The following is a 22540-nucleotide window of genomic DNA, read 5'->3' on the forward strand; positions in this document are numbered from 1 at the left end:
ACCCTACTAGAAACTTACCCGCTCGATAATTTGTAATTGCATGTTGAGACCTGTCAATTAGCCAGTTTTCAATCCATTTAATGTATGCCTTCTTTATTTTGTATCATTCTGGTTTTTTAATTAAAATGTTTCCCTGTAAACAGGTTAAGTTCTTGCCACACCAGTTAAATAGAAAGCGGACATTTGAGTTCTGCATTATCTGCTCCCCTTTTCCTTTCTATGCTCTGATCTCCTCCCTAGTTCTTCCTCATAGGAGTCCCACACCCAGTTTATGATTTTTTTTTTCCTGTTAATGATTTTACAGTTTACAGTTAATGAAAGGCTTAAACAACCCCAGGTGCTTTTCAGCCAATTAGAAAACTGCATTTTCCATTCACGAGTTCACAGACAAGGTCTCATGTCAGGTTTTATTCATATAAATATTAATGTAGAACAGGAAGGTCAGTGCCACACAGGAAGTTCCCAGCATCCTCTCTGTCCTGCTGCTATTTTGTATCTCCTTTCTTTTCTCCTGCTTCTAGTTTCAAGGTCTCTGGAGCTGTACGATAGGCAGGAAATGTCTCCCAGGGACTATTCAGATCAAATTTGCGGAACTCCTGAGCCAGCTCCACAGGCTCTGCCACCACCCGTTTCACCTCATCATCATAGCGCACCTGCAACAGGGCAAAAACAAGCTGGTCACCATTGCTTGTTCCCAGCCACTGAACAGCTTCTTCTGTTAGCCAAATAGAAAAAATGACAGGCTTGCAGACTGCTCACTCCAATATTTTAGTTCAACACTCATGAGAGCTCAGGACACATGGCATAAGGAGAATCCGGCAATGTGCAGGCGTGTACCATCCAGCTCTGTCACACACATCAAGCCTGATCCCTTGCTAGGGATTCCAGTCCTAATTTCCGAACCTCAGCTCTGCAGATGTCATTTTGCCCTTTCCTACAGCAGCCTCTGCTATTCCAGTTCTGTTCCACCTCTCAAAATAAAGTTAATGCACCTAATCCTGTCCTGCAGTCCCTTCTCTTCTAGTCTCCAGATTCAATTGTGCAAAAATACTAAGCTTTGTGATGCAGTCACTTAGAACTAGGTGGAGACCAAACAAACTCATTTAATTTGTGTTTTAATCTAGATTAAAATCTATGTTAGAGGAATGGGATATGTGAAGAAAGCTGAGGCAGCTAAAAGTGATGGCTTTGTAGTCTTGCCATTAGATTTGAAACACCTCCTCCAGAAAGATCAACTCAATCATTAAATCCTCTGAGGGAGTTAAACCAAGTCTCCAGCAATTCAGTGGGAATGAGTTCGATCTTCTGGATGGGACATTAAAAAGTAGATGGTCCTGTCTTCTTTGTCTGGAAAGCAAAACTTCTTGCTGCTCTTGTGTAAGAGGAAAGGTTTGCCCTGTGTCTCTGGCCCCAAACTTCTCTATTATGCAGGGTGCTGTGTGTTGGCTAAATTCCAGGGGGAATGTGTACAGTGCCTGAAAGGCACTAAAAAAATGTAAATGATTATTAAGCAAACATTTTACAGTTCCATAACAGCCATGTCCCAGCTCTGAAGCACAGATGGGTTTCTGAATGCAGAGTGAACCAGAATTCTTCATACCTCTACATATCCGGAGAGTGGAAAGTCCTTCCGGAATGGGTGGCCCTCAAACCCATAGTCTGTTAGGATTCGCCTCAGGTCAGGGTGGTTGGCAAAGAAGATTCCATACATGTCCCAAACCTAAAAGAAAGGAAACCAAACAAGCCACATCACCCCATCCTAGAAAAACCCCTCAGCGTACCTCAGAAGCTTAAAACTTCCACACCTCATTTAAGAGGGGCCAACCCAGCTAAGAAAACCTCTTTCCAAAGGGGCCTGCCCAGCCTCCTTTTTTTCTCTCATCCTAGAAGGAAGCCACCCCTCGCATATACTGTACCAACAATGTGTAGGCTGGATGCCTGGACAGTGTAGTGGCTAGGCAGTTGATCTGGGGCACTGCTCATAGATTCAAAGGCCAGAAAGGACCACTGATCATCTAGTCTGACCTCCTGTATAAAATTATGGGTTTTAAGGAGGCTTGGCAGAATTCAATTATTTATTTGCAATTTAGATGTTTATTTTAAGCATTCTCCCCCCCATTTAAATTTCCACAGTTGTGCAAAATTATGGGCTTTAAGAAGCATTTTTCCAATTTTTAATCTATTTAAATTTTCACAGTTGTGGTAAATTATAGGGGGGACAATTACTTAATGATAATAGACACTGAGATTCAAAAAGTCAAAGCTTTAACTCCGGTAAAATACAAACTGTCAACATCACGTGTCAAAACAAAGTAAATATCCTAAAATCAACCTGTAGCTTACAAGCAGTATTTTTCTTACTTTGCCTGTCAACTTCTATCATCATCGGAAATATTTTTTCCACCAGTTTGTGTGTGTATGGCAAAAAATCAACATTTCCTGATAAAAATCTAATCCTTCCAAGTCTATATAACACAGGCCTTAGAACTTTCCCAACAGAATTCCATTTGAATTTGAGCTTATATTTAAAAAAACCTAAATCCAACCTTGATTTAAAAATTATCAGTTAGACAAATTCAGACTGGAAATAAGATGCAAATTTTTAACACCGAAGGTCATTAACCATTGGAATAACCACCATCCTCACTACTCAACCTGTGGCCCAATCAGCACAGAGTTGTGGCCCATGTGACATCCTCAGGGCCATACAGGTAGTATTCAATGCGGTTCACATAACATATTATGGGCTGCATACGTGACCCACAATGGTAAATAGGCTAAGAACTACTGTCCTAGAAGATAACAACATTATAAGGCAGTGGTCCCCAATGTGGTACCCTCGGGCGCCATGGCGCCCGCCGGGGCATTTATGTGTGCCCGTCTAGTGCCCAGCAGGGGACCTGCCGGGGACAGAGAACTCAGGCTGCGGGCGTGGTGTTCTCTGTTCCCAGCAGGTGCGGGGCCTGCCTAGTTCCCAGTAGGGGAGAGAAGCTGCAGCCCCATGCCTGCCAAGGACAGAGAATTCTGGGGCTGCAGGGACCGGTGTTCTCGGTCCCTGGCAGGAGCAGGGCTGCGGCTTAAGCCGGAGAGAAGCCGCGGCCCCACACCTGCCGGGGACAGAGAACTCTGGGGCTGCAGGAGCTGGTGTTCTTGGTCCCCGGCAGGTGCGGGGCCCACCTAGTGCCCAGCAGAGAAGAGAATCTGGGCCCCGTGCCTGCTGGGGACAGAGTACTTCAGGGCTGCAGGTACCAGTGTTCTCTGTCCTCATGGCTTTTCTGCGGCTTCTCTCTGGATTCATATATTATGTAATATTAAATATGTTTTTTTTGTATTATTTAATGTACAAATACAAAATAAGCCTTGTAAAATTGTTGGTGCCTGCCACGCTCTTCTGAAAACATGAATGTGCTACTGGTCACAAAAAGGTTGGGGACCACTGTTATAAGGAATAGTGAGCATGGATTTGTCAAGAACATGCCAAACCAACCTAATTTCCTTCTTTGGCAGGTGGGAAGTAGAAGATGTGATGTATCTTGATTTTAAGAAGGTTATGACACAGTCCCACATGATATTCTCATAAGCAAACTAGGGAAATATGGCCTAGATGAACTTACTATGAGGTGGGTACACAACCTGGCTGAAAGACTGTACTCAAAGAATAGTTATCAATGGTTTGCTGTCAAACTGGGAGGATGCAGCTAATGAGGTCCCATACTATTCAATATTTTTATTAATGACTTGATAATGGAGTGGAAAGTATGCTTGTAACATTTGTAGATGACACCAAGCTAGGAGGGGTTGCAAGTACTTTGGAGGACAGGATTCGAATTCAAAATGACCTTGACAAAATTAAGAATTGGTCTGAATTCAACAAGATGAGATTAAATAAAGAAATGCACAGGACTTCACTTGGGAAGGAAAAAATAAAATGCACAACTACAAAGTGGGGAATAACTGGCTAGATGGTAGTACTACGGAAAAGGATCTGGGTTATAGTAGATCACAAATTGAATGAGTCAACAATGTGATGCAGTTGCAAAAAAGACTAAAATCATTCAGGGGTGTATTAACAGGTGTCTCGTGAATAAGACATGGGAGGTAATTGTCCTGCTGTACTCTGCACTGCTGAGGCCTCAGCTGAAGTTCTGTGTCCAATTCTGGGCTTCACACTTTAGGAATGATGTGGACAAATTACAGAGTCCAGAAGAGTGCAACAAAAATGATAAAAGGTTTAGAAAACCTGACTTATGAGGAAAGGTTAAAAAAACTGGGCATGTTTAGTCTTCAGAAAAGGAGACTGAGAGGGGAACCTGATAATCTTCAAATATGCTAAGGGCAAGAAGAGGATGGTGATCAATTGTTCTCCACGTCTACTAAAGGGAGAACAAGGAATAATTGGCTTAATCTGCAACAAGGGACATTTTAGGTTAGATATTTGGAAAACTTTCTAACTATAAGGAAAGTTAAGCACTGGAACAGGTTACCAAGGGAGGTTGTGGAATTTCGGTCCATGGAGGTATTTAAGAACACATTGGACAAACACCTGTCAGGCATAGGTTTACTTGATCCTGCCCCAGCACAGGGGGCTGGACGTGATGAGCTTTCAAGATCCCTTCCAATCCTATGTGTCTGATTCTAAATTGTTCCAATGGTTAATGATCCTCACTGTTAAAAAAAACAAAACTACATCTTGTTTCCAGTCTGAATTTGTCAAACTTCCACTTCCAGCCATTGGATCTTGTTATACCTTTTGCTCAAAGCCCTCAGAAGAATGTCAAGTGCCTCTTCTCCCATTCCCAAGGGCAACACCATTCCCTCCTGCACAGTTCCCAGAGGAATAGAGTTTCATTCAAATATTGCCTCCTCCAACTCCCATATGGATCCTGTTCCCAAGCACAAAGCCCTTGGGAAAGCACACTGGAGCTCACCTCTCTTTCATACCAGTTTGCTGCCTGGTGCACTGACACTGCTGAATCAACAGGTGTCAGCTCATCTGTGTACGTCTTCACACGGATCCGAGAATTGAAGCGCAGAGACAGGAGATTATAAACAATCTAAAGGGAATTGAGAAAAAGCAACCAATTTATTGTGTCCTAGCTCATGTACAAACTGTCTCTTGGAATGAACTGAGATTTTTATAGTAAGATACCGGCTGAAGGGTCAAGGGCAAGGAAGACGACAGGTTTTCAGATGAGTTTTCCAGTGAGACCATGATAGCACTTCATACCTATAGAGCAAGGGTAGCCACTCCATAGTTAAAATTCAAGCTAATTTTTCTACTATTAGCCTGACTTATGAAAAAAACAAAACCCACCACCTCTAATTGCCCCAGAAACAAACCAATTCTCCTGAAACTTAGCTGGTCACATGTAGTGTTACAGTCTATACCAGGGGCCAGCAACCTTTCAGAAGTGCTGTGCCGAGTCTTCATTTATTCACTCTAATTTAAGGTTTTGCATGCCAGTAATACATTTTAATGTTTTTATAAGGTCTCTTTCTATAAGTCTATATTATATAACTAAACTATTGTATGTAAAGTAAACAAGATTTTCAAAATGTTTAAGAAGCATCATTTAAAATTAAATTAAAATGCTGATCTTACGACACCAGCCTGCTTAGCTCGTGTCATAAACAGATAGTTAAGGGTTAATGTCTCTTTTACCTGTAAAGGGTTAACAAACAGGGAACCAAACACCTGACCAGGGGACCAATCAGAAGACAAGATACTTTCAAATCTCGGTGGAGGGAAGCCTTTGTTTGTGTTTTTTTGGGTTTTGCTTTGTTCTCTCTGGGCTCTGAGAGTGACCACACGTACCTACAGGCTCTCTAATCTTCTATTCCAATTTTGTGAGTACAAAGGTAGAAAGGCGGTATAGTCTTTTTATTTGTTTTCCTTTATTTGCAAAAGTGTAGTTTGCTGGAAGTATTTTAAATTGTATTTTGCTGGGAGGGAGGCTTCTTTCTAGTTTCTATAAGCTGACAGACCCTGTAACTTTTTACCATCTAAATTGCAGAGATAAACTTTTACCTTTTTTCTTTCTTTTTATTAAAAGTTTTGCTTTAAGACCTGTCTGATTTTTTTCTCCTAGTTAAGGCTCAAAGGAACTGAGTCTGTACACACCAGGGAATTGGTAGGGAGAAGGGAAAGAGAGCAGGGGGTAGAAGGGAAAAGTGAATTTCCTCTTTATTTTAGATTCATGGAGTTTGAATCTGGATTGCCTCTGGGTGAAGGGAAAAGAGGAGGGGGGAAGGTATCATTCCTCCCTGTGTGGTGATTCAAGGAGTTTGAATCACAGTGATCTCCTAGTGTACTCAGAGCGGAAAGGAGCTGGGAGAAAGAAAGAAGGGGGAAGGGAAATGGGTTATTCCCCTTTGTTGTGAGACTCGAGGAATTTGGGTCTTGGGGTCCCCAGGGAAGGTTTTGGGGGAGACCAAAGTTTATCAGGCACTCTACTCTAAGTCCTGATTGGTGGCAGCACTACAGGATCTAAGCTGGTAATTAAGCTTAGGGGAATTCATGCTAGTACCCATATTTTGGACGCTAAGGTTCAGAATTGGGAATTATATTATGACAGCTCGCTGCCAGCCTGGGGTTCTGTTCACCTAAACCAGCAGCGGGCTGAGCAGGGTCTACGGCCGGGACCCCAGACCTGGGTGGGGAGGTTTCAGGGGTCAGGGATGAGGGCTGGGGTATGTGGGGGGTCAAGGATCAGGGCAGAGGGCTGGGTGTGTGGGGGGGGTGCATGGCAGAAGGCCGAGTGTGTGGGGGCTCAGGGCAGAGGGATGGGGCTGTGGGGATGCAGAGCAGAAGGCTGGGTGTGTGTTGGGGTGGGTGGGGTTCAGGGCAGAGGGCTAGGGGGCGCAGGGCAGAAGGCTGTGTGTGTGAGGGGGTTCTAGGGTCAGGGCAGAGGGCTGGGGGGGTATGGGAGCTTCAGGGCAGAAAGCTGAGCATGTGGGGGGGTCAGGGCAGAAAGCTGTGGGGGGGTTCAAGGGTCAGGGCAGAGGGCTGGGGGAGGGTGCAGGGCAGAATGCTGAGTGTGTGGGGGGTCAGGGCAGAGGGCTGGGGGGCGTAGGACAGAAGACAGTGTGTGTGGGATTAGGGCAGACGGCTGGGGTGCTCAGCCCGCAGGGGTGTTCCCAGCCCCCCCCCCTGCCCTGAGCGGCTCAGGGCAGGGGGCTAGAAGAGCTATTCCTGTTCCACCTCCTTCCCCAAGGCTCCGTCCCTACCTCTCTCTGTCCCCTCTAGGGGATTGCCTGCATGCTGTTGCTCTTCCCCTCTCCCCCTCACTAGAGCCATCAACTGATTGGCGCAGGGAAGGAGAGGGGGCGGGGCAGGAAAGCACCACTCTGGGGGGAAGAAGCAGGGGAGAAGGAAGTTTGGTTGCTGCAGAACCAAGCTTCTGCCTCCTGCCCCCGCAGGGGAGAGCAGTGGGCGAGGGGGCTGAGTGGGGCTGGGGGCCAGGACTGCGGCAAGCGGCTGCGTGCCGCTCAAGATTGGCTCGCATGCCATATGTTTGGCATGCGTGCTGCAGGTTGCCAACCCCTGGTCTATACCATAGATTAATATCTCATATTGTCCAAAGGGGGTGAAAAGTAATAAGAGTTTAACTTGACGAGTTTATAAAAAGAGCAGAAATTGGAGACAAAAATACTATTACAACTTGGATGCATTTAAACTAAAAACTGATCAGGGAGTTGCAAAGCTTTTGGCTAGGTCACCAATTGTTTTAGTAACAGATTAAGGAGGCTGGCAAACTTTTTGGCCTGAGGATCACATCGGATTTCCAAAATTGTATGGAGGGCCGTTTAGGGGAGGCTGTGCCGCCCCAAACAGCCAGGCATAGCCTGGCCCCTACCCCCTATCCAGCCCCCCCTGCTTCTCACCCCCTGACGCTCCCCCCCGGGACTCCTGCCCCATCCAACCCCCACTGTTCCCTGACCACTCAGACCTCCTGCCCTCCCATCCAACCACCCCTTCTCCTTGACTACTCCTCACTGCTCCATCCACCCCCCTCCTTCCTGACTGGTCCCCATTCAACCCCACTGTTTGCTACCCTCTGACCACCCCGCCCTCTAGCCATACCCCCACCCCCGATCACCACCCTGAACTCCTCTGCCCTCTATCCAACCCTCCCTGCTCCCTTACTGCGCTGCCTGGAGCACTGGTGGCTGGCGGCACTACAGCCACGCTGCCGAGAGCACCAGGAAAGGCAGCCCTGCCGCCCAGCTGGAGCCAGCCACGCAACTGCGCAGCACAGAACACTGGGTCAAGCCGCAGCTCTCCTGCTATGCTGCCCGGCAAGAGCTCGCAGTCCCGCTGCCAAAAGCATTGCGCTGGCAGTGCAGTAAGCTGAGGCTGCGGGGGAGGGGGAACAATAGGGGAGGGGCCGGAGGCTAGCCTCCTGGGCCAGGAGCTCAGGGGCCGAGCAGGTCCCACAGGCCAGATGTGGCCCACGGGCTGTAGTTTACCCACCTCTGGAGTAAGATATTACTAGCATGGCAGGAAGTGTCAACATATAACACTAAATATGTTTTGATTAGTTCTGATGGGATGAGGCTGTCCTCTCTTTCTGGATATTGCATTATTAAGTGTCACTTAGCTACTAGCTTAACCTTACAGGAAGGAAGCTGTATTACTGTGTGCCAACCAGTCTTGCCAGCATGGTCACGTGCTAGGAACCAGGATCTACCATCACACTGATTAGCCTTCATTGTCCACCATCCTGAAATATGTCTTGACCCGAATGGGCAAGAAGCAACCAGGTGACATCTCCATGTCCATAAGGTTAGCTAAACCCAGAACGATACCTGAAGTGTGAAACTTAGGTACTGCTATTCCCTCCCTTGTGTGTAAGTTACCTTCCCTGTTCATCCCTCGCCCTCTAATTCTCTTCTATATAGGTTCATATGCCACACTCATCTGCAGTAGCTGAGTGCTTTCCAGTAGTGCATTAAGCAATGTAACTACAGAGCTGTTATGTGTGGGTTACTCTCTCATCTTCTCCCCACAGCAAGAAGTATGTGCAGTGGCATGTCTTGTTTTGGTAGCTTTACTTGTTTGAATATACCTATTGCGATGTATTTACATTACAGAAGGTACGGTAAAAGAAATGCGCTTGGCATTTGGAGTGGAAAGTCATGAGGTTTATGAGGGTCATTAGTTCCTGGGGAATTCATGCCAGTCTTGGACCGCCTCTCAGAGGAAGTTGTGTCTCCTGCACAGGTGAGCCTTACTCTGATTGTTGAGAGTTCCACTGTGCCACAAGAGCATAGTTGTCAACCACAGTTTTTACCCTGGAGCTTTAGGAGGTCTTTTAGCTCTTCGGTGCCCAGACCATGGAACACTTTGAAGATAAGGACTAAGACATTGAACCTGGTTCAAAATTCTAAGGGAAGCCAGTGTAGAGGGCAGAAGACTGGTTTGATATGTTCAGAGAAGGCTGTGTTGCCGAGGAGACGTGCTGCAATGTTCTGTACTAGCCGGAGTTTCCTAAGGGCTGAAGGTTTCGTCCCTGGGTGTACTGCAGTACTCCAATCAAGAGGTGCCAAAGATACAAATAACCAAGACCAGGTCTTCATCCACCAGGATGGGATGGAGTCTCCAGATCAACTGAAGATGGTAGAAAGCCATATTTGCAGGTGGTGCCATGTGAGACCTCGGAGTCAGTGATGAATCTAAGGTTACTTCTAGACTACAGACTGAATTGACCAATTGTGGGTGTGTGCCTTCAACCAAAGGAGGCTGCACTGTGGCTGCAAACTCTTCAAAATTCTTTTCTCTGCCCACTAGCATCACCTCTGTCTTGCTTGGGTTCAGCTTCAGCCAGCTGTTCTTTTACCACTCCCCCTGCCTCTCTCTTTTTGCCTTACAGACCAGTTTAACCAAGACATGTCCATCCTTGCATTATTGCTGTGAGTTTGTGGCCAAAAAGGCAAAACAATGCATTAACATCCCACCGCTGCCACCATGACATAACCTTATTCCCAGATTCTGGACCTTAGCGTCCAAAATTTGGGGGTTAGCATGAAAACCTCCAAGCTTAGTTACCAGCTTGGACCTGGTACTGCTGCCACCACCCAAAAAATTAGAGTGTTTTGGGGCACTCTGGTCCCCCTGAAAAACCTTCCCTGGGGACCACAAGACCCAAATCCCTTGAGTCTCACAACAAAGGGAAATAATCCTGATTTCCCTTCCCCCCTCCAGGTGCTCCTGGAGAGATACACAGACACAAGCTCTGTGAAACTACACAGAGTGATTCCCCCTCTCCGTTCCCAATCCTGGAACAAAAGCACTTTCCTCTTCACCCAGAGGAAATGCCAAATCAGGCTAGCAATCCAACACACAGCTCTCCCCTGATTTCTTCCTCCCACCAATTCCCTGGTGAGTACAGACTCAATTTCCCTGAAGTAAAGAAAAACTCCAACAGGTCTTAAAAGAAAGCTTTATATAAAAAGAAAGAAAAAATACAAATGTTCTCTCTGTATTAAGATGATACAACACAGGGTCAATTGCTTAAAAGAATATTGAATAAACAGCCTTATTCAAAAAGAATACAAATCAAAGCACTTCAGCACTCATATTCATGCAAATACCAAAGAAAAGAAACCATAGAACTTACTATCTGATCTCTTTGTCCTTACACTTAGAAACAGAAGACTAGAAAATAGAAAGTACTTCTCCAAAGCTCAGAGAAGCAGGCAGGCAGACAAAAGACTCAGAGACACACTTCCCTCCACCCAAAGTTGAAAAAATCCAGTTTCCTGATTGGTTCTCTGGTCAGGTGTTTCAGGTGAAAGAGACATTAACCCTTAGCTATCTGTTTATGACACGCCCCCCAAATTGCAGACAGTGGGGAAGCTCACTGGCGGCAATTTCCTTCTAGAACTTGAAAATAAACAGATTAATACAACACATGCACCTTTACATATACTACTAAGTATATAACTAACAGACTTTTACATTTTAAGAACACTTTTTAACTACTGGATTCTGGGAAACTCTCACGGGAGAGTGCATCAGCAACTTTGTTAGAAGCTCCTGTGATGTGTTGAATTTCAAAATCAAAATCTTGGAGAGCTAAACTCCAACGAAGAAGTTTCTTGTTGTTCCCCTTGGCAGTATGAAGCCACTTTAGTGCAGCATGGTCAGTTTGTAGTTGGAACCGCCGTCCCCAAACATATGGGCGTAGCTTCTCCAGGGCGTACACAATGGCATAGCATTCCTTTTCACTGACTGACCAGTGACTTTCCCTCTCAGACAGTTTTTTGCTGAGAAACACGACAGGATGGAAGTTGTGATCTGTTGATTCCTGCATGAGCACTGCTCCTATACCACGCTCAGATGCATCTGTGGTTACTAGGAATGGTTTGTCAAAATCCGGGGCCCTGAGTACAGGGTCAGACATGAGCGTTGCCTTAAGCTGGGTAAAGGCTTTTTGACACTCATCAGTCCACTTAACGGCATTTGGCTGGGTCTTTTTGGTCAGGTCGGTCAATGGGGCAGCGATTTGGCTGTAGTGTGGTACAAATCGCCTGTAGTATCCGGCCAAGCCTAAGAAGGATTGGACCTGTTTCTTTGACCTTGGGACAGGCCACTTTTGGATAGCATCCACCTTGGCCTGTAGGGGGTTTATGGTTCCTCGACCCACCTGGTGCCCCAGGTAAGTCACTCTGTTTTGGCCTATTTGACACTTTTTGGCCTTAACAGTTAGTCCTGCCTGCCTGATGCGCTCAAAGACCTTTTCCAGGTGGAGTAGGTGTTCGGGCCAGGAGTCTGAAAAAATGGCCACATCATCAAGGTAGGCAACGGCAAATTCTCCCAGTCCAGCTAGTAGACCGTCTACCAGCCTCTGGAAGGTGGCGGGTGCATTTCGAAGGCCGAAAGGAAGGACATTGAATTCATACACCCCCGCATGGGTGACGAATGCTGACCTCTCCTTGGCGGGTTCATCTAGCGGTACTTGCCAGTACCCCTTGGTTAAGTCTATTGTAGAGATGAACTGGGCACGTCCCAACTTTTCCAATAGCTCATCAGTGCGTGGCATTGGATAGTTGTCCGGACGAGTTACCGCATTTAGCTTACGGTAGTCCACGCAAAAGCGTATTTCCCCATCTGGTTTGGGTACCAGAACCACTGGAGATGCCCATGCACTGGTAGATGAGCGGATTATACCCATCTGTAGCATGTTCTGGATCTCCCGTTCTATAGCAGCTTGGGCATGAGGAGACACCCGGTAGGGTGGGGTTCTGATTGGGTGAGCATTACCTGTATCAATGGAGTGGTATGCCCGTTCAGTCCGTCCTGGGGTGGCTGAGAACAATGGGGCGAAGCTAGTGCACAGCTCCTTGATTTGTTGCCGCTGCAGACGTTCCAGGGTGGTTGAGAGGTTCACCTCTTCCACGCCACCGTCTTTTTTTCCGTCGTAGTAGACACCGTCAGGCCACTCAGCATCATCTCCCTGGACTGTAAACTGACAAACCTGTAAGTCTCTGGAATAGAAAGGCTTGAGAGAATTAACATGGTACACTTTAGGCTTTAGTGAGGAATTGGGAAATGCTATGAGGTAGTTTACAGCTCCCAGGCGCTCTTGGACCGTGAATGGCCCTTCCCATGATGCTTCCATCTTATGGGCCTGTTGCGCCTTCAAGACCATAACCTGGTCTCCTACCTTGAAGGAACGTTCTCTGGCATGTTTGTCATACCAGGCCTTTTGCTCTTCTTGAGCATCCTTTAGGTTCTCTCTAGCAAGGGCTAAAGAGTGTCGGAGGGTGCTTTGTAGGTTGCTTACAAAGTCCAGAATGTTAGTTCCTGGAGAAGGCGTAAACCCCTCCCATTGCTGCTTCACCAACTGTAATGGCCCCTTAACCTCGTGACCATACACAAGTTCAAATGGTGAAAACCCTAAACTGGGATGTGGTACAGCCCTGTAGGCAAACAGCAACTGCTGCAACACTAGGTCCCAATTATTGGAGAATTCGTTGATGAATTTTCTTATTATGGCCCCCAAAGTTCCATTGAACCTTTCCACCAGGCCATTGGTTTGATGGTGGTACGGGGTGGCAACCAAGTGATTCACCCCATGAGTTTCCCACAGTTTTTCCATGGTCCCTGCCAGGAAATTAGACCCTGAATCTGTAAGGATGTCAGAGGGCCAACCTACCCTGGCAAAGATGTCTGTTAGGGCCAGGCACACAGTGTTAGCCCTGGTGTTGCCTAGAGCTACTGCTTCTGGCCATCGGGTAGCAAAGTCCACTAAAGTCAGTACGTACTGCTTTCCTCTGGGCGTCTTTTTTGGGAAAGGGCCCAGAATATCCACAGCTACTCGCTGAAATGGGACCTCAATTATGGGGAGTGGCTGGAGAGGGGCCTTGACCTGGTCTTGAGGCTTACCCACTCTTTGGCATACCTCACAAGACCGGACATACTTGGCAACATCCTTGCCCATCCCCTCCCAGTGGAAGGACTTCCCCAACCGGTCCTTGGTTCTGTTCACCCCAGCATGGCCACTGGGATGATCATGGGCTAAGCTTAAGAGCTTCCCCCGGTACTTAGTTGGAACCACCAACTGTTTTTGCGGCTGCCATTCTTCCCGGTGTCCACCAGAAAGAATTTCCTTGTATAAAAGTCCTTGGTCTATAACAAACCGGGATCGATTAGAAGAGCTGAGAGGCGGTGGGGTGCTCCGTGCCGCCGCCCACGCTTTCTGAAGGCTGTCATCTGCTTCCTGCTCAGCCTGGAACTGTTCCCTTGAGGCTGGGGTCACCAGTTCTTCCTCAGACGGTGGACTTGGGCTTGGTCCCTCTGGAAGCGATGTAGGTGATGGGGTTGTTTCCGTTGCTGGTGAACCGCTCTCCGCTGGTGCACCTGAGGGTATTTCAGGCTCTGGCTGAGCCTTTTGGGTATGGCTGTCGTGTGCTTCTGCCAGTTCTGGCTCGCTGGCGCCCTCTGGCGTTGAGTTTGAAGATGTGGTTGCACTTGCTGGTGCTGGTTGCTGTTCCAGTTCCGGGCCTGGGACTGGAGATGCTGTGGCTGTTTCAGTGGTAGGCATGGAATCCGGGTCCACTACCTCTGTCTGGGTCTCTGGTAACACAGACGGGGCTTCTGTGGACGGCTCAGGAACAGGAATGGGTCTGGAAGCTTGCCTGGTTTGGCTACGGGTAACCATTCCCACTCTCTTGGCCCGCCTCACCTGGTTGGCCAAGTCTTCCCCCAGTAGCATGGGGATAGGATAATTGTCATAGACTGCAAAAGTCCACATTCCTGACCAGCCTTTGTACTGGACAGGCAGTTGAGCTGTAGGCAAGTCTACAGCTTGTGACATGAAGGGGTAAATTGTAACTTTGGCCTTTGGGTTGATGAATTTGGGGTCAACGAAGGATTGGTGGATAGCTGACACTTGTGCCCCCGTGTCTCTCCACGCAGTAACCTTCTTTCCGCCCACTCTCAAATTTTCCCTTCGCTCCAAGGGTATTTGAGAGGCATCCGGGCCTGGGGATCTTTGGTGTGATGGTGGTGTAATGAATTGCACTCGCATGGTGTTCTTGGGACAGTTGGCCTTGATATGTCCCGGTTCATTACACTTAAAGCATCTTCCATCTGATGGTTCACTGGGCCGAGGTGAGTTACTGGAGACTGGTGAGGTTGAAGAGTAGGGTATCTGTGGCTTTACTTGGGTGGTATGGAGGGTCTTTGGCTGTCCTCGGTTGTAGGGTTTATGGTCTGTGTGCCCCCTGGGGTAATCGTTCCCCTTGACAGTAGCTTTTTTGCTTTCTGCCAGTTCCATCCATTTGGCTCCAATCTCCCCCGCCTCAGCGATAGTTTTGGGATTTCTATCTTGTATGTACCGTGTGATGTCTTCAGGAACACCATCCAAGAACTGCTCCATTTGTATGAGGAGGTTCACTTCTTCCAAGGTTTGAATGTTGTTTCCTGTTAACCAGGCCTCATAGTTTTTTGCAATGTAGTAGGCGTGTTTGGGAAATGACACCTCTGGTTTCCATTTTTGGGTTCTGAAGCGCCGACGGGCATGATCTGGGGTTATCCCCATCCTGTATCTGGCCTTGGTTTGAAAAAGTTTATAGTCATTCATTTGCGGCTTGGGCATTTCAGCTGCCACCTCTGCTAAAGGTCCACTGAGGTATGGCCTTAATTCTACCATGTACTGGTCTTCGGGGATGCTGTACCCAAGACAGGCTCTTTCAAAATTTTCCAAGAAGGCCTCGGTGTCATCACCTGCCTTGTAGGTGGGAAATTTCCTGTGCTGGGGAGCAATAATTGGCGCCGGGTTGTTAGGGTTGGCTGGCACATGCAGCCCAGCTTTTGCCATCTCCAGTTCATGTTTTCTCTGTTTTTCCTTCTCTTCATTCTCTTTTTGTTGTTTTTCCATTTCTTTTTGTTGTTTTTCCATTTCTTTTTGGTGCTTTTCCATTTCTTTTTGGTGCTTTTCCATTTCTTTTTGGTGCTTTTCCATTTCTCGGCGGTGGGCTGCCTCATCTTCTGCTTGTTTCCTTCGGTAGGCCACCTCTTCTTCTTCTAGTTTTCTTTTGTGTGCTGCCTCTTGGGCTGCCTGTTCTCTTTGGAAGGCTGCCAGTTTGAGGCTTTCTTCCTTTTCTTTCATCTCCATCTGTCGCCTGTGTTCAGCGTCTTTGATTTGTTCTTCGGCGTCAATCCTTGCCTTAGAAGTCATGGTTCCTGTTTTCTTGTGTTGGAGTGCCCTCCGATGTTTATCTTCTGAACTGCAGGCTCTCTGTTGCCTCCTGAAGTCTGCCTAGCAACAGTGCTTTTTTCCTTTTCTCTCTCTAGCTAATGTTCAATGAAGGGAAACCAGAAAAACCACTTTATTTGCATGCATATAGAGTGCTGGTATGACTCTCAATGGGAGTGCTATTGTGTGACAATAGACTGTCAATAGTCTGCTAATGGCTTCTCGCTTAACATGCAAACCACAAACTGCTAGAGAGAGCAGAAAAAAAAAATTCTCTCTGGTTCCCTTTTAAAACCAAACTGTTTCTCTCTGCTAAAAAACCCTTAGCAGAGAAAAGAAAAATATAATATTCCTACTGGCTTCTGGATTCTGTCTATATCCCGCCACTGCCACCATGACATAACCTTATTCCCAGATTCTGGACCTTAGCGTCCAAAATTTGGGGGTTAGCATGAAAACCTCCAAGCTTAGTTACCAGCTTGGACCTGGTACTGCTGCCACCACCCAAAAAATTAGAGTGTTTTGGGGCACTCTGGTCCCCCTGAAAAACCTTCCCTGGGGACCACAAGACCCAAATCCCTTGAGTCTCACAACAAAGGGAAATAATCCTGATTTCCCTTCCCCCCTCCAGGTGCTCCTGGAGAGATACACAGACACAAGCTCTGTGAAACTACACAGAGTGATTCCCCCTCTCCGTTCCCAATCCTGGAACAAAAGCACTTTCCTCTTCACCCAGAGGAAATGCCAAATCAGGCTAGCAATCCAACACACAGCTCTCCCCTGATTTCTTCCTCCCACCAATTCCCTGGTGAGTACAGACTCAATTTCCCTGAAGTAAAGAAAAACTCCAACAGGTCTTAAAAGAAAGCTTTATATAAAAAGAAAGAAAAAATACAAATGTTCTCTCTGTATTAAGATGATACAACACAGGGTCAATTGCTTAAAAGAATATTGAATAAACAGCCTTATTCAAAAAGAATACAAATCAAAGCACTTCAGCACTCATATTCATGCAAATACCAAAGAAAAGAAACCATAGAACTTACTATCTGATCTCTTTGTCCTTACACTTAGAAACAGAAGACTAGAAAATAGAAAGTACTTCTCCAAAGCTCAGAGAAGCAGGCAGGCAGACAAAAGACTCAGAGACACACTTCCCTCCACCCAAAGTTGAAAAAATCCAGTTTCCTGATTGGTTCTCTGGTCAGGTGTTTCAGGTGAAAGAGACATTAACCCTTAGCTATCTGTTTATGACACACTGGTAAAAGTCTTTCAGGTCTCAGAGGAGGTACAAGTGAAAGACAGAAGCTGTGACTTCTTATCTTTTCTCTCTGTGTGTGCATCTGTGTTTTGGAACAACTGAAGAGCTACTGTGTAGGATTTTCAAGAGCACCTAAGGGAGTGAGGTGCCAATTCTCATTGAAAGTCAGTGGGAGTTAGATGCCTAAATCCACTAGGTGATTTTGAATATCCCACCTACCATTTATAACTAATTATTTCCTGCAGTTTTAAAAAAGCTATTAATACAAGGAAGGTGCTTCAAGTAAAAACTATTAAAAAGAAATTTGGTAAATTAAGGTTCAAATGCTTTAACTTTTTTATGTGGTTAAGAAGAGATTTTAAAATATATTTTGTGTTGTTTATATGCAATAGGAGTTTAGTGTTTCTATATAAAGGGTTTTCATTGGTGTAATCAGATCTACTTTAACTAGATTTAGCTACCCTGTTGCAATTTTTTTTAAACATAAACCAAGTTTAAAGAAAAGGTAATACTGTTTTTAGGAGTTTGATACCAATAAAACAGTTTCAGCCCAACTCTTTTAGTTTTTTGTTTTAGAATACACCACCTTTCATCTGATATCGAAACCCCATGAGGCAAAAGAGAAAGATACTGTACCAGACTGTGTGAACTGCAAAAGAGAAACTGCCAGATCCCATGGAGGGACAGAGGCTAGTTTTAGAAAAGTGTGTTTGAGAGAGACAGAGATCAGGCCTAAGAAGTTAAGTGAAGCAAGGCCATGAAGGATTTTAAAACAAAGAAGGCACCTTCACCATAGATGGAGATGCAGCTGGGTAGGAGTAGAGCCAAGACATGAAACTGTAAATATTTTGGGGTTGAGACTGTCTCTTTGATGTGTGTGTGTGTATGCTGCTTAGCACAATGGTGCCTCAAATCCTGTTTGGGGCCTCTGGGTGCTACTTCACAACTAGTGCTAACTAACTAGAGAAGTCTGCCTAGGTACAGAGGCCACCCAGGAGAATGGAGCTGTTCAGAGTTGAAGGCTGCAAGGAGGGCAAGGAAGATGAAGCAGAAGGAGCTGACATCATCAGAAACAAGATGGTTGGTGAATACATGGAGGAGAAAGGTTTGTGTGTCATAGTCAAAGTAAATCAATGGCTTCAGATCCAAAGAGTAGTGTTACTCCTGGGGAAATTCTGCACCCCAAAATTAAAAGTGCTTTATATTTTGTCAAAATAACACAATATAAATCACACCAGTTTCAATTATTTTGATAATTTATTTCAGAATACCTGTCAGCGAGTATGTCTGTAACAATACAGACAAAAAAAGTTTCCCCCAGGAGTAGAGAGTTAAAGAAACTGCTGCAAGAACCCAGTTGCTGTTTCTCTGTAATGCTTTTGTCGGGTGCCCAGTCTAGATATCACACATATCAGCTGTGCACATCTTGGGGGAAAACTGTGCCCCTTCAGTCTCAGACATCCACATCCCCAACCCCCTCCAGAGCCCAGCTGTGGAGCACTCCCCTCCCCAGCCCAGACACCCACACCCCCTAGAGCCTAGCTGTGGGGCACACACCAGGCCAGACATCTACATCCCCTAACCCCTAGAGCCCAGGAATTCAGAGAGAGAAACAGCCTGTTGCGGGGTCCCATGCGTGTATGGAGTTTCCTGCACGCCGCCTCCTTCCTTCAGGACGAGCTGGGAACTGCAGCAGCCCAGAACCTCTGCCTTGGAGAGAAGAGGGGGGTTAACTGCCCCCTGCTTACCCCATCTCCATAAAGCAGGGGGTGGGACACACGACAGGACTCAGGACAGAGGGAGCTTGCTGGCAGCAGCTGCTGTCTCAACCTGATGATCTACTTAAAAAGGCAATGCACTTAGAGTGGGGTCACCATACTTAAAGGGGCAATGCGCCTCTCTCTCACACAGAGTGTGTCTCTCTGTCTCTAGCTGCTATGCTGTCTCCCCTCCCTCCACTCTCTGTCTCTAGCTGCTATGCTGTCTCCCCTCCCTCCAGTCATGCTGCCTTGTAGAGTGTGAAGCTACATTGTGTGTGTGTGTGTGTGTGTGTGTGTGTGTGTGTGTGTGTGTGTGTGTGTGTGTGTGTGTGTGTGTGTGTGTGTGTGTGTGATTTGTCTTGTGAAATATTTTTTTTCCTGGAACCTAACACCTCCCCCATCACCACCATTTACATTAACTCTTATGCGGCGATTGGATTCGCTTAATATTGTTTTGCTTAAAGTCGCATTTTTCAGGAACTTAACTATGTTAAGCAAGAAGGAACTGTATTTGGGAGCCGGAGAGCAGGGGCTCTGCTGAGTCTAGTGGCCCTAATGGTGGCCAGTAGCTCTGCATCACTAATTCTATGGAGAAAAGTGAAATCCTGCATTGGGCAGTGGCACAGAATTCCCCTAAGAGTAGTAGTATGCACTTGTCTCATGACACCCAGATGCAGACACCTCTCCTCAGAGTGCCTCGGGCTCACTATTTAATTGGGTATATTAATATGTCAGTGATACAACTGATTCTATGCTCAGTGGATTAAGCAAAACCCAAAGCTCTCAGAGCAGATAAGCATAACTATTGCAGAATGCAAAGGCCATGGTCAGAGCTGTAAACAATTGCTTTATCTTAGTATTCAACACCATCATGTTCTATAACTCTTTGCAGGTGTGTACCTCCAAGGAATAGTTCCTACCTCAAAACGGTATTGTCGAGTTGGGACATCAATAGCAGTCAAATCAGCCAGGGATTTAAATTGGGCATTGGTGTGATCTCGAAGAAAAGTCAGAATTGGAACAATCCCATCAGGATGGATAAATATCTCCAATTCATTGAAACAGGTCACCTGTGGAAAAGAACAGAAAGCGAATTAGTATAGACGCTGAAGGGATTGAGCAATGCATTGAATAAAGCAGGATACTCAGATCAGGAGGGTTTGAGGTCACATGATCAGGTATATCACATCAGACCAAGAAACTCAATAGCAGAAATGGTTTTTAGCCAGCTCTATCACTCTCTCCCACCCAGAGTCCTGTAAATCTGCGGATATCCGCAGACCATGTTTGCGGATCATGGATTGGATGCAGATACAAATTTCGTATACACACCTGGCTCTACTAGCCAGCTCCTCACTACACATACCAATCAAATTATTCTAGCTTGGGGTAATACCTACCTGGACTTGCTGGATATACTTGGGCAGAATTTCAGCCACATACTCTCCAAAAGCACATAGCTGGTTCTGGGCCACTTCATCCTTTGGTCGAACGGTGGCTGGAAAGAACAACAGACTTCTCGTGGCTATTGCATCATAAACCACAGAAAGAGGAGCAGTAACTCCCAGCCCACACTAGTTCAGCATGACTCTAGTCAGCTTGGTCATAGGTCTGTCCCCCAGCAGGGAGCAGCTAGGCAGGGGGAGACAAGCCATGATTGTAAAGATCAACTCAATGAGAGGGAGGCACCTCACAACATGGTGAACTAAATGGCTATCTACCAACACCAGGAGGAATATATAGAGTCTAATCTCTGGTAACGTACACGATGCATAGCACATTTAGGAAACAGACTTTGGTAAGTGGCTGGGCACTGGAGTAGACTTGCCCATCAGATGTCAGACAACAGAACACCCTGTCACCATGAATATGAAACTACTTGCATCACACTGAGTGGAATCAGAAGGTAGGGGGATGTTATAATTCAGTAAAAGGAATAAAGTGAGAGAGAAGTTTAGAGTGAACATAAGCAAACATTTCCTAAGGAAAATAACAGACTGATTCCTGATAAGAGGAAAGCAGTTTCTCCAGCACATAATGTCTTATTTTTAAGAGGACAATCCCCATTTTCCATATAATGTTCTAGCATCTCAGCAACTTCTTTCACAACACCTGAAGTGTCCTTGTTTTTTCATTTTGTCAACCAAAAGGTTTATTTTTTGTTGTTCAAGATTTATTGAAACACAGAATTAGATCTGGGATGATTACCAGAAACAGTCTAATGGAAAGAGTATTACTAAAGTTAAAAATCCTCTTCCCCTCTGAGAAATATGCAATGGTTATGGAGTCAGAAGCTGGCAGTAGCAGCACCAGCACACTTTGAAAAAATAAAGCACATACATTTTCTTTTATATATGTAAATGTCACTGCAAAAATGTTCTGGGTTGATTTTGAAAATATGGTCACCTTACTGAGTTATTCTAAATAATACCCACTATACAGACTCCAGGAGTTGGTGAAATACTAATAAACTCAGACTTACGATGGGTCTCTGTTGTGGAGCTCCCCTCAAAACGAGCTTGCAACAGCACTGCAGGGCGTGCAGCAGCTACAAAGAGAAAGAGCATAGATGAAACAGTCTGTACCACATACTCCATTCTCCTTTAAGGAGGAATGCCTTCTTTCCTCCTTTCCAGAGACCAGGAGGCTTCCTTATGTTGCCCCATCCTGGTGAGGTGAGCTCCATTTTAACATATGGCAATTAAGTCTGACCTTCCCCTGCCTGCCTGCCCCCCAAACAATAATCATATAGTGTAGTGAAAATACCCCAAAAGAAATTATGAATGTGCAGTCCAGCAGACAAGTCCTACTCACACACACACACACACACACAAATTCTACCATGGGGGCCTACTCCCTTTACTAAGTACAATGCAAAAACAAAGGCTACGGTGATACTTTTTCCATGCAAAGCAATAAACCCTCTTCTCCTAAACCAGAAATCTGATTAATCACACTTTAGGAGTGGAGAATGTATCGCTCAATTTCCTACAGCAACATCTAAACCATATGCCCAACTATTTTACTTGGAAATGAATAGTGCTCGATATACTAGAGCGAACTAACACGGTGACACCCCGCTTAGCAGAAAGAACAGATCAAATATAACACGCAACTCGAAGATCTTTTCTTTCTGTCTTGATGTTTATATCACGATCATCACCACGTTATTCAAGCCTTCTCACAGAAGCGCTAACTCAGCAGATATCTTACAGCCCGTGAACAGGCAGATTCTCACTAAACCTGGAGTCACCGACAGAAGCGAGGCTCGGAGACACCAGGGAGACGCAGGTGGCCAGTGAGACACAAAAGACAATTGCCATTTAGCTGCACAGAACTCAGCGAAATAAAATCTTTCCCCAAAGGGCGGCACTAGCCGACCCAGCGAGGCAGAGGCGAACAGGGCAGGAAGACAGCGTCTGCCAGCGAACCCCTCCAGGCAGGGCTAGAAGGGTCACGGTGACCCCTGCCCCAACCAGAGGGAGCTGCACACGGGCCGGTCCTACCGAGGGGCTTCTCGCCCAGACAACCCGACTCACGTGGGGCCAGGGTCACGGGGGACCCGACTCCCTCCCCGCCAGCCCAGGCCGAGCCGCCCTCCCCCTGCCCCATTGCCTCACCTCTAAGGCCAGCCCGGGCCAGCCCCAGCGCTGCTGCCAACATCCTGCCCTGGGCAGCGAGCCGGGGACACAGACACACAAGGACACAGACCAGAACCGGAAGGCGCCTCTACCATTGAAGTCCCCAGTCCATGAACCGGAAGTAGAACTTGCCACAGCCGTCAGTTTCTCCGCGAGTTGCTGCTAAATTGACCG

General features: G+C 46.4%; 1 protein-coding gene across 2 annotated transcripts; it reads right to left on the reverse strand.

Moving 5' to 3' along the window:
- Positions 1–388: 388 nt before the first annotated feature.
- On the reverse strand, positions 389–22488 carry NDUFS3 (NADH:ubiquinone oxidoreductase core subunit S3). 2 transcript variants are annotated; one of them, XM_030559816.1, is made up of 7 exons: positions 22346–22483; positions 21208–21273; positions 20126–20223; positions 19646–19795; positions 4929–5054; positions 1601–1720; positions 389–653 (listed from the first exon to the last, which is right to left on the reverse strand). In XM_030559816.1, the coding sequence occupies exons 1-7, from the start codon at positions 22386–22388 to the stop codon at positions 486–488; spliced, it is 771 nt and encodes a 256-aa protein (XP_030415676.1). In that variant the 5' UTR covers positions 22389–22483; the 3' UTR covers positions 389–485. The 2 variants fall into 2 exon arrangements, with proteins under 2 accessions (XP_030415676.1, XP_030415677.1); XM_030559817.1 differs by lacking the exon at positions 4929–5054 and having other exon boundaries at positions 22346–22488.
- Between the last annotated feature and the right edge of the window lie 52 nt (positions 22489–22540).

This window comes from Gopherus evgoodei, chromosome 4 (genome assembly GCF_007399415.2).
Source record: "Gopherus evgoodei ecotype Sinaloan lineage chromosome 4, rGopEvg1_v1.p, whole genome shotgun sequence".
In the NCBI taxonomy this organism is placed as follows: domain Eukaryota; kingdom Metazoa; phylum Chordata; order Testudines; family Testudinidae; genus Gopherus; species Gopherus evgoodei.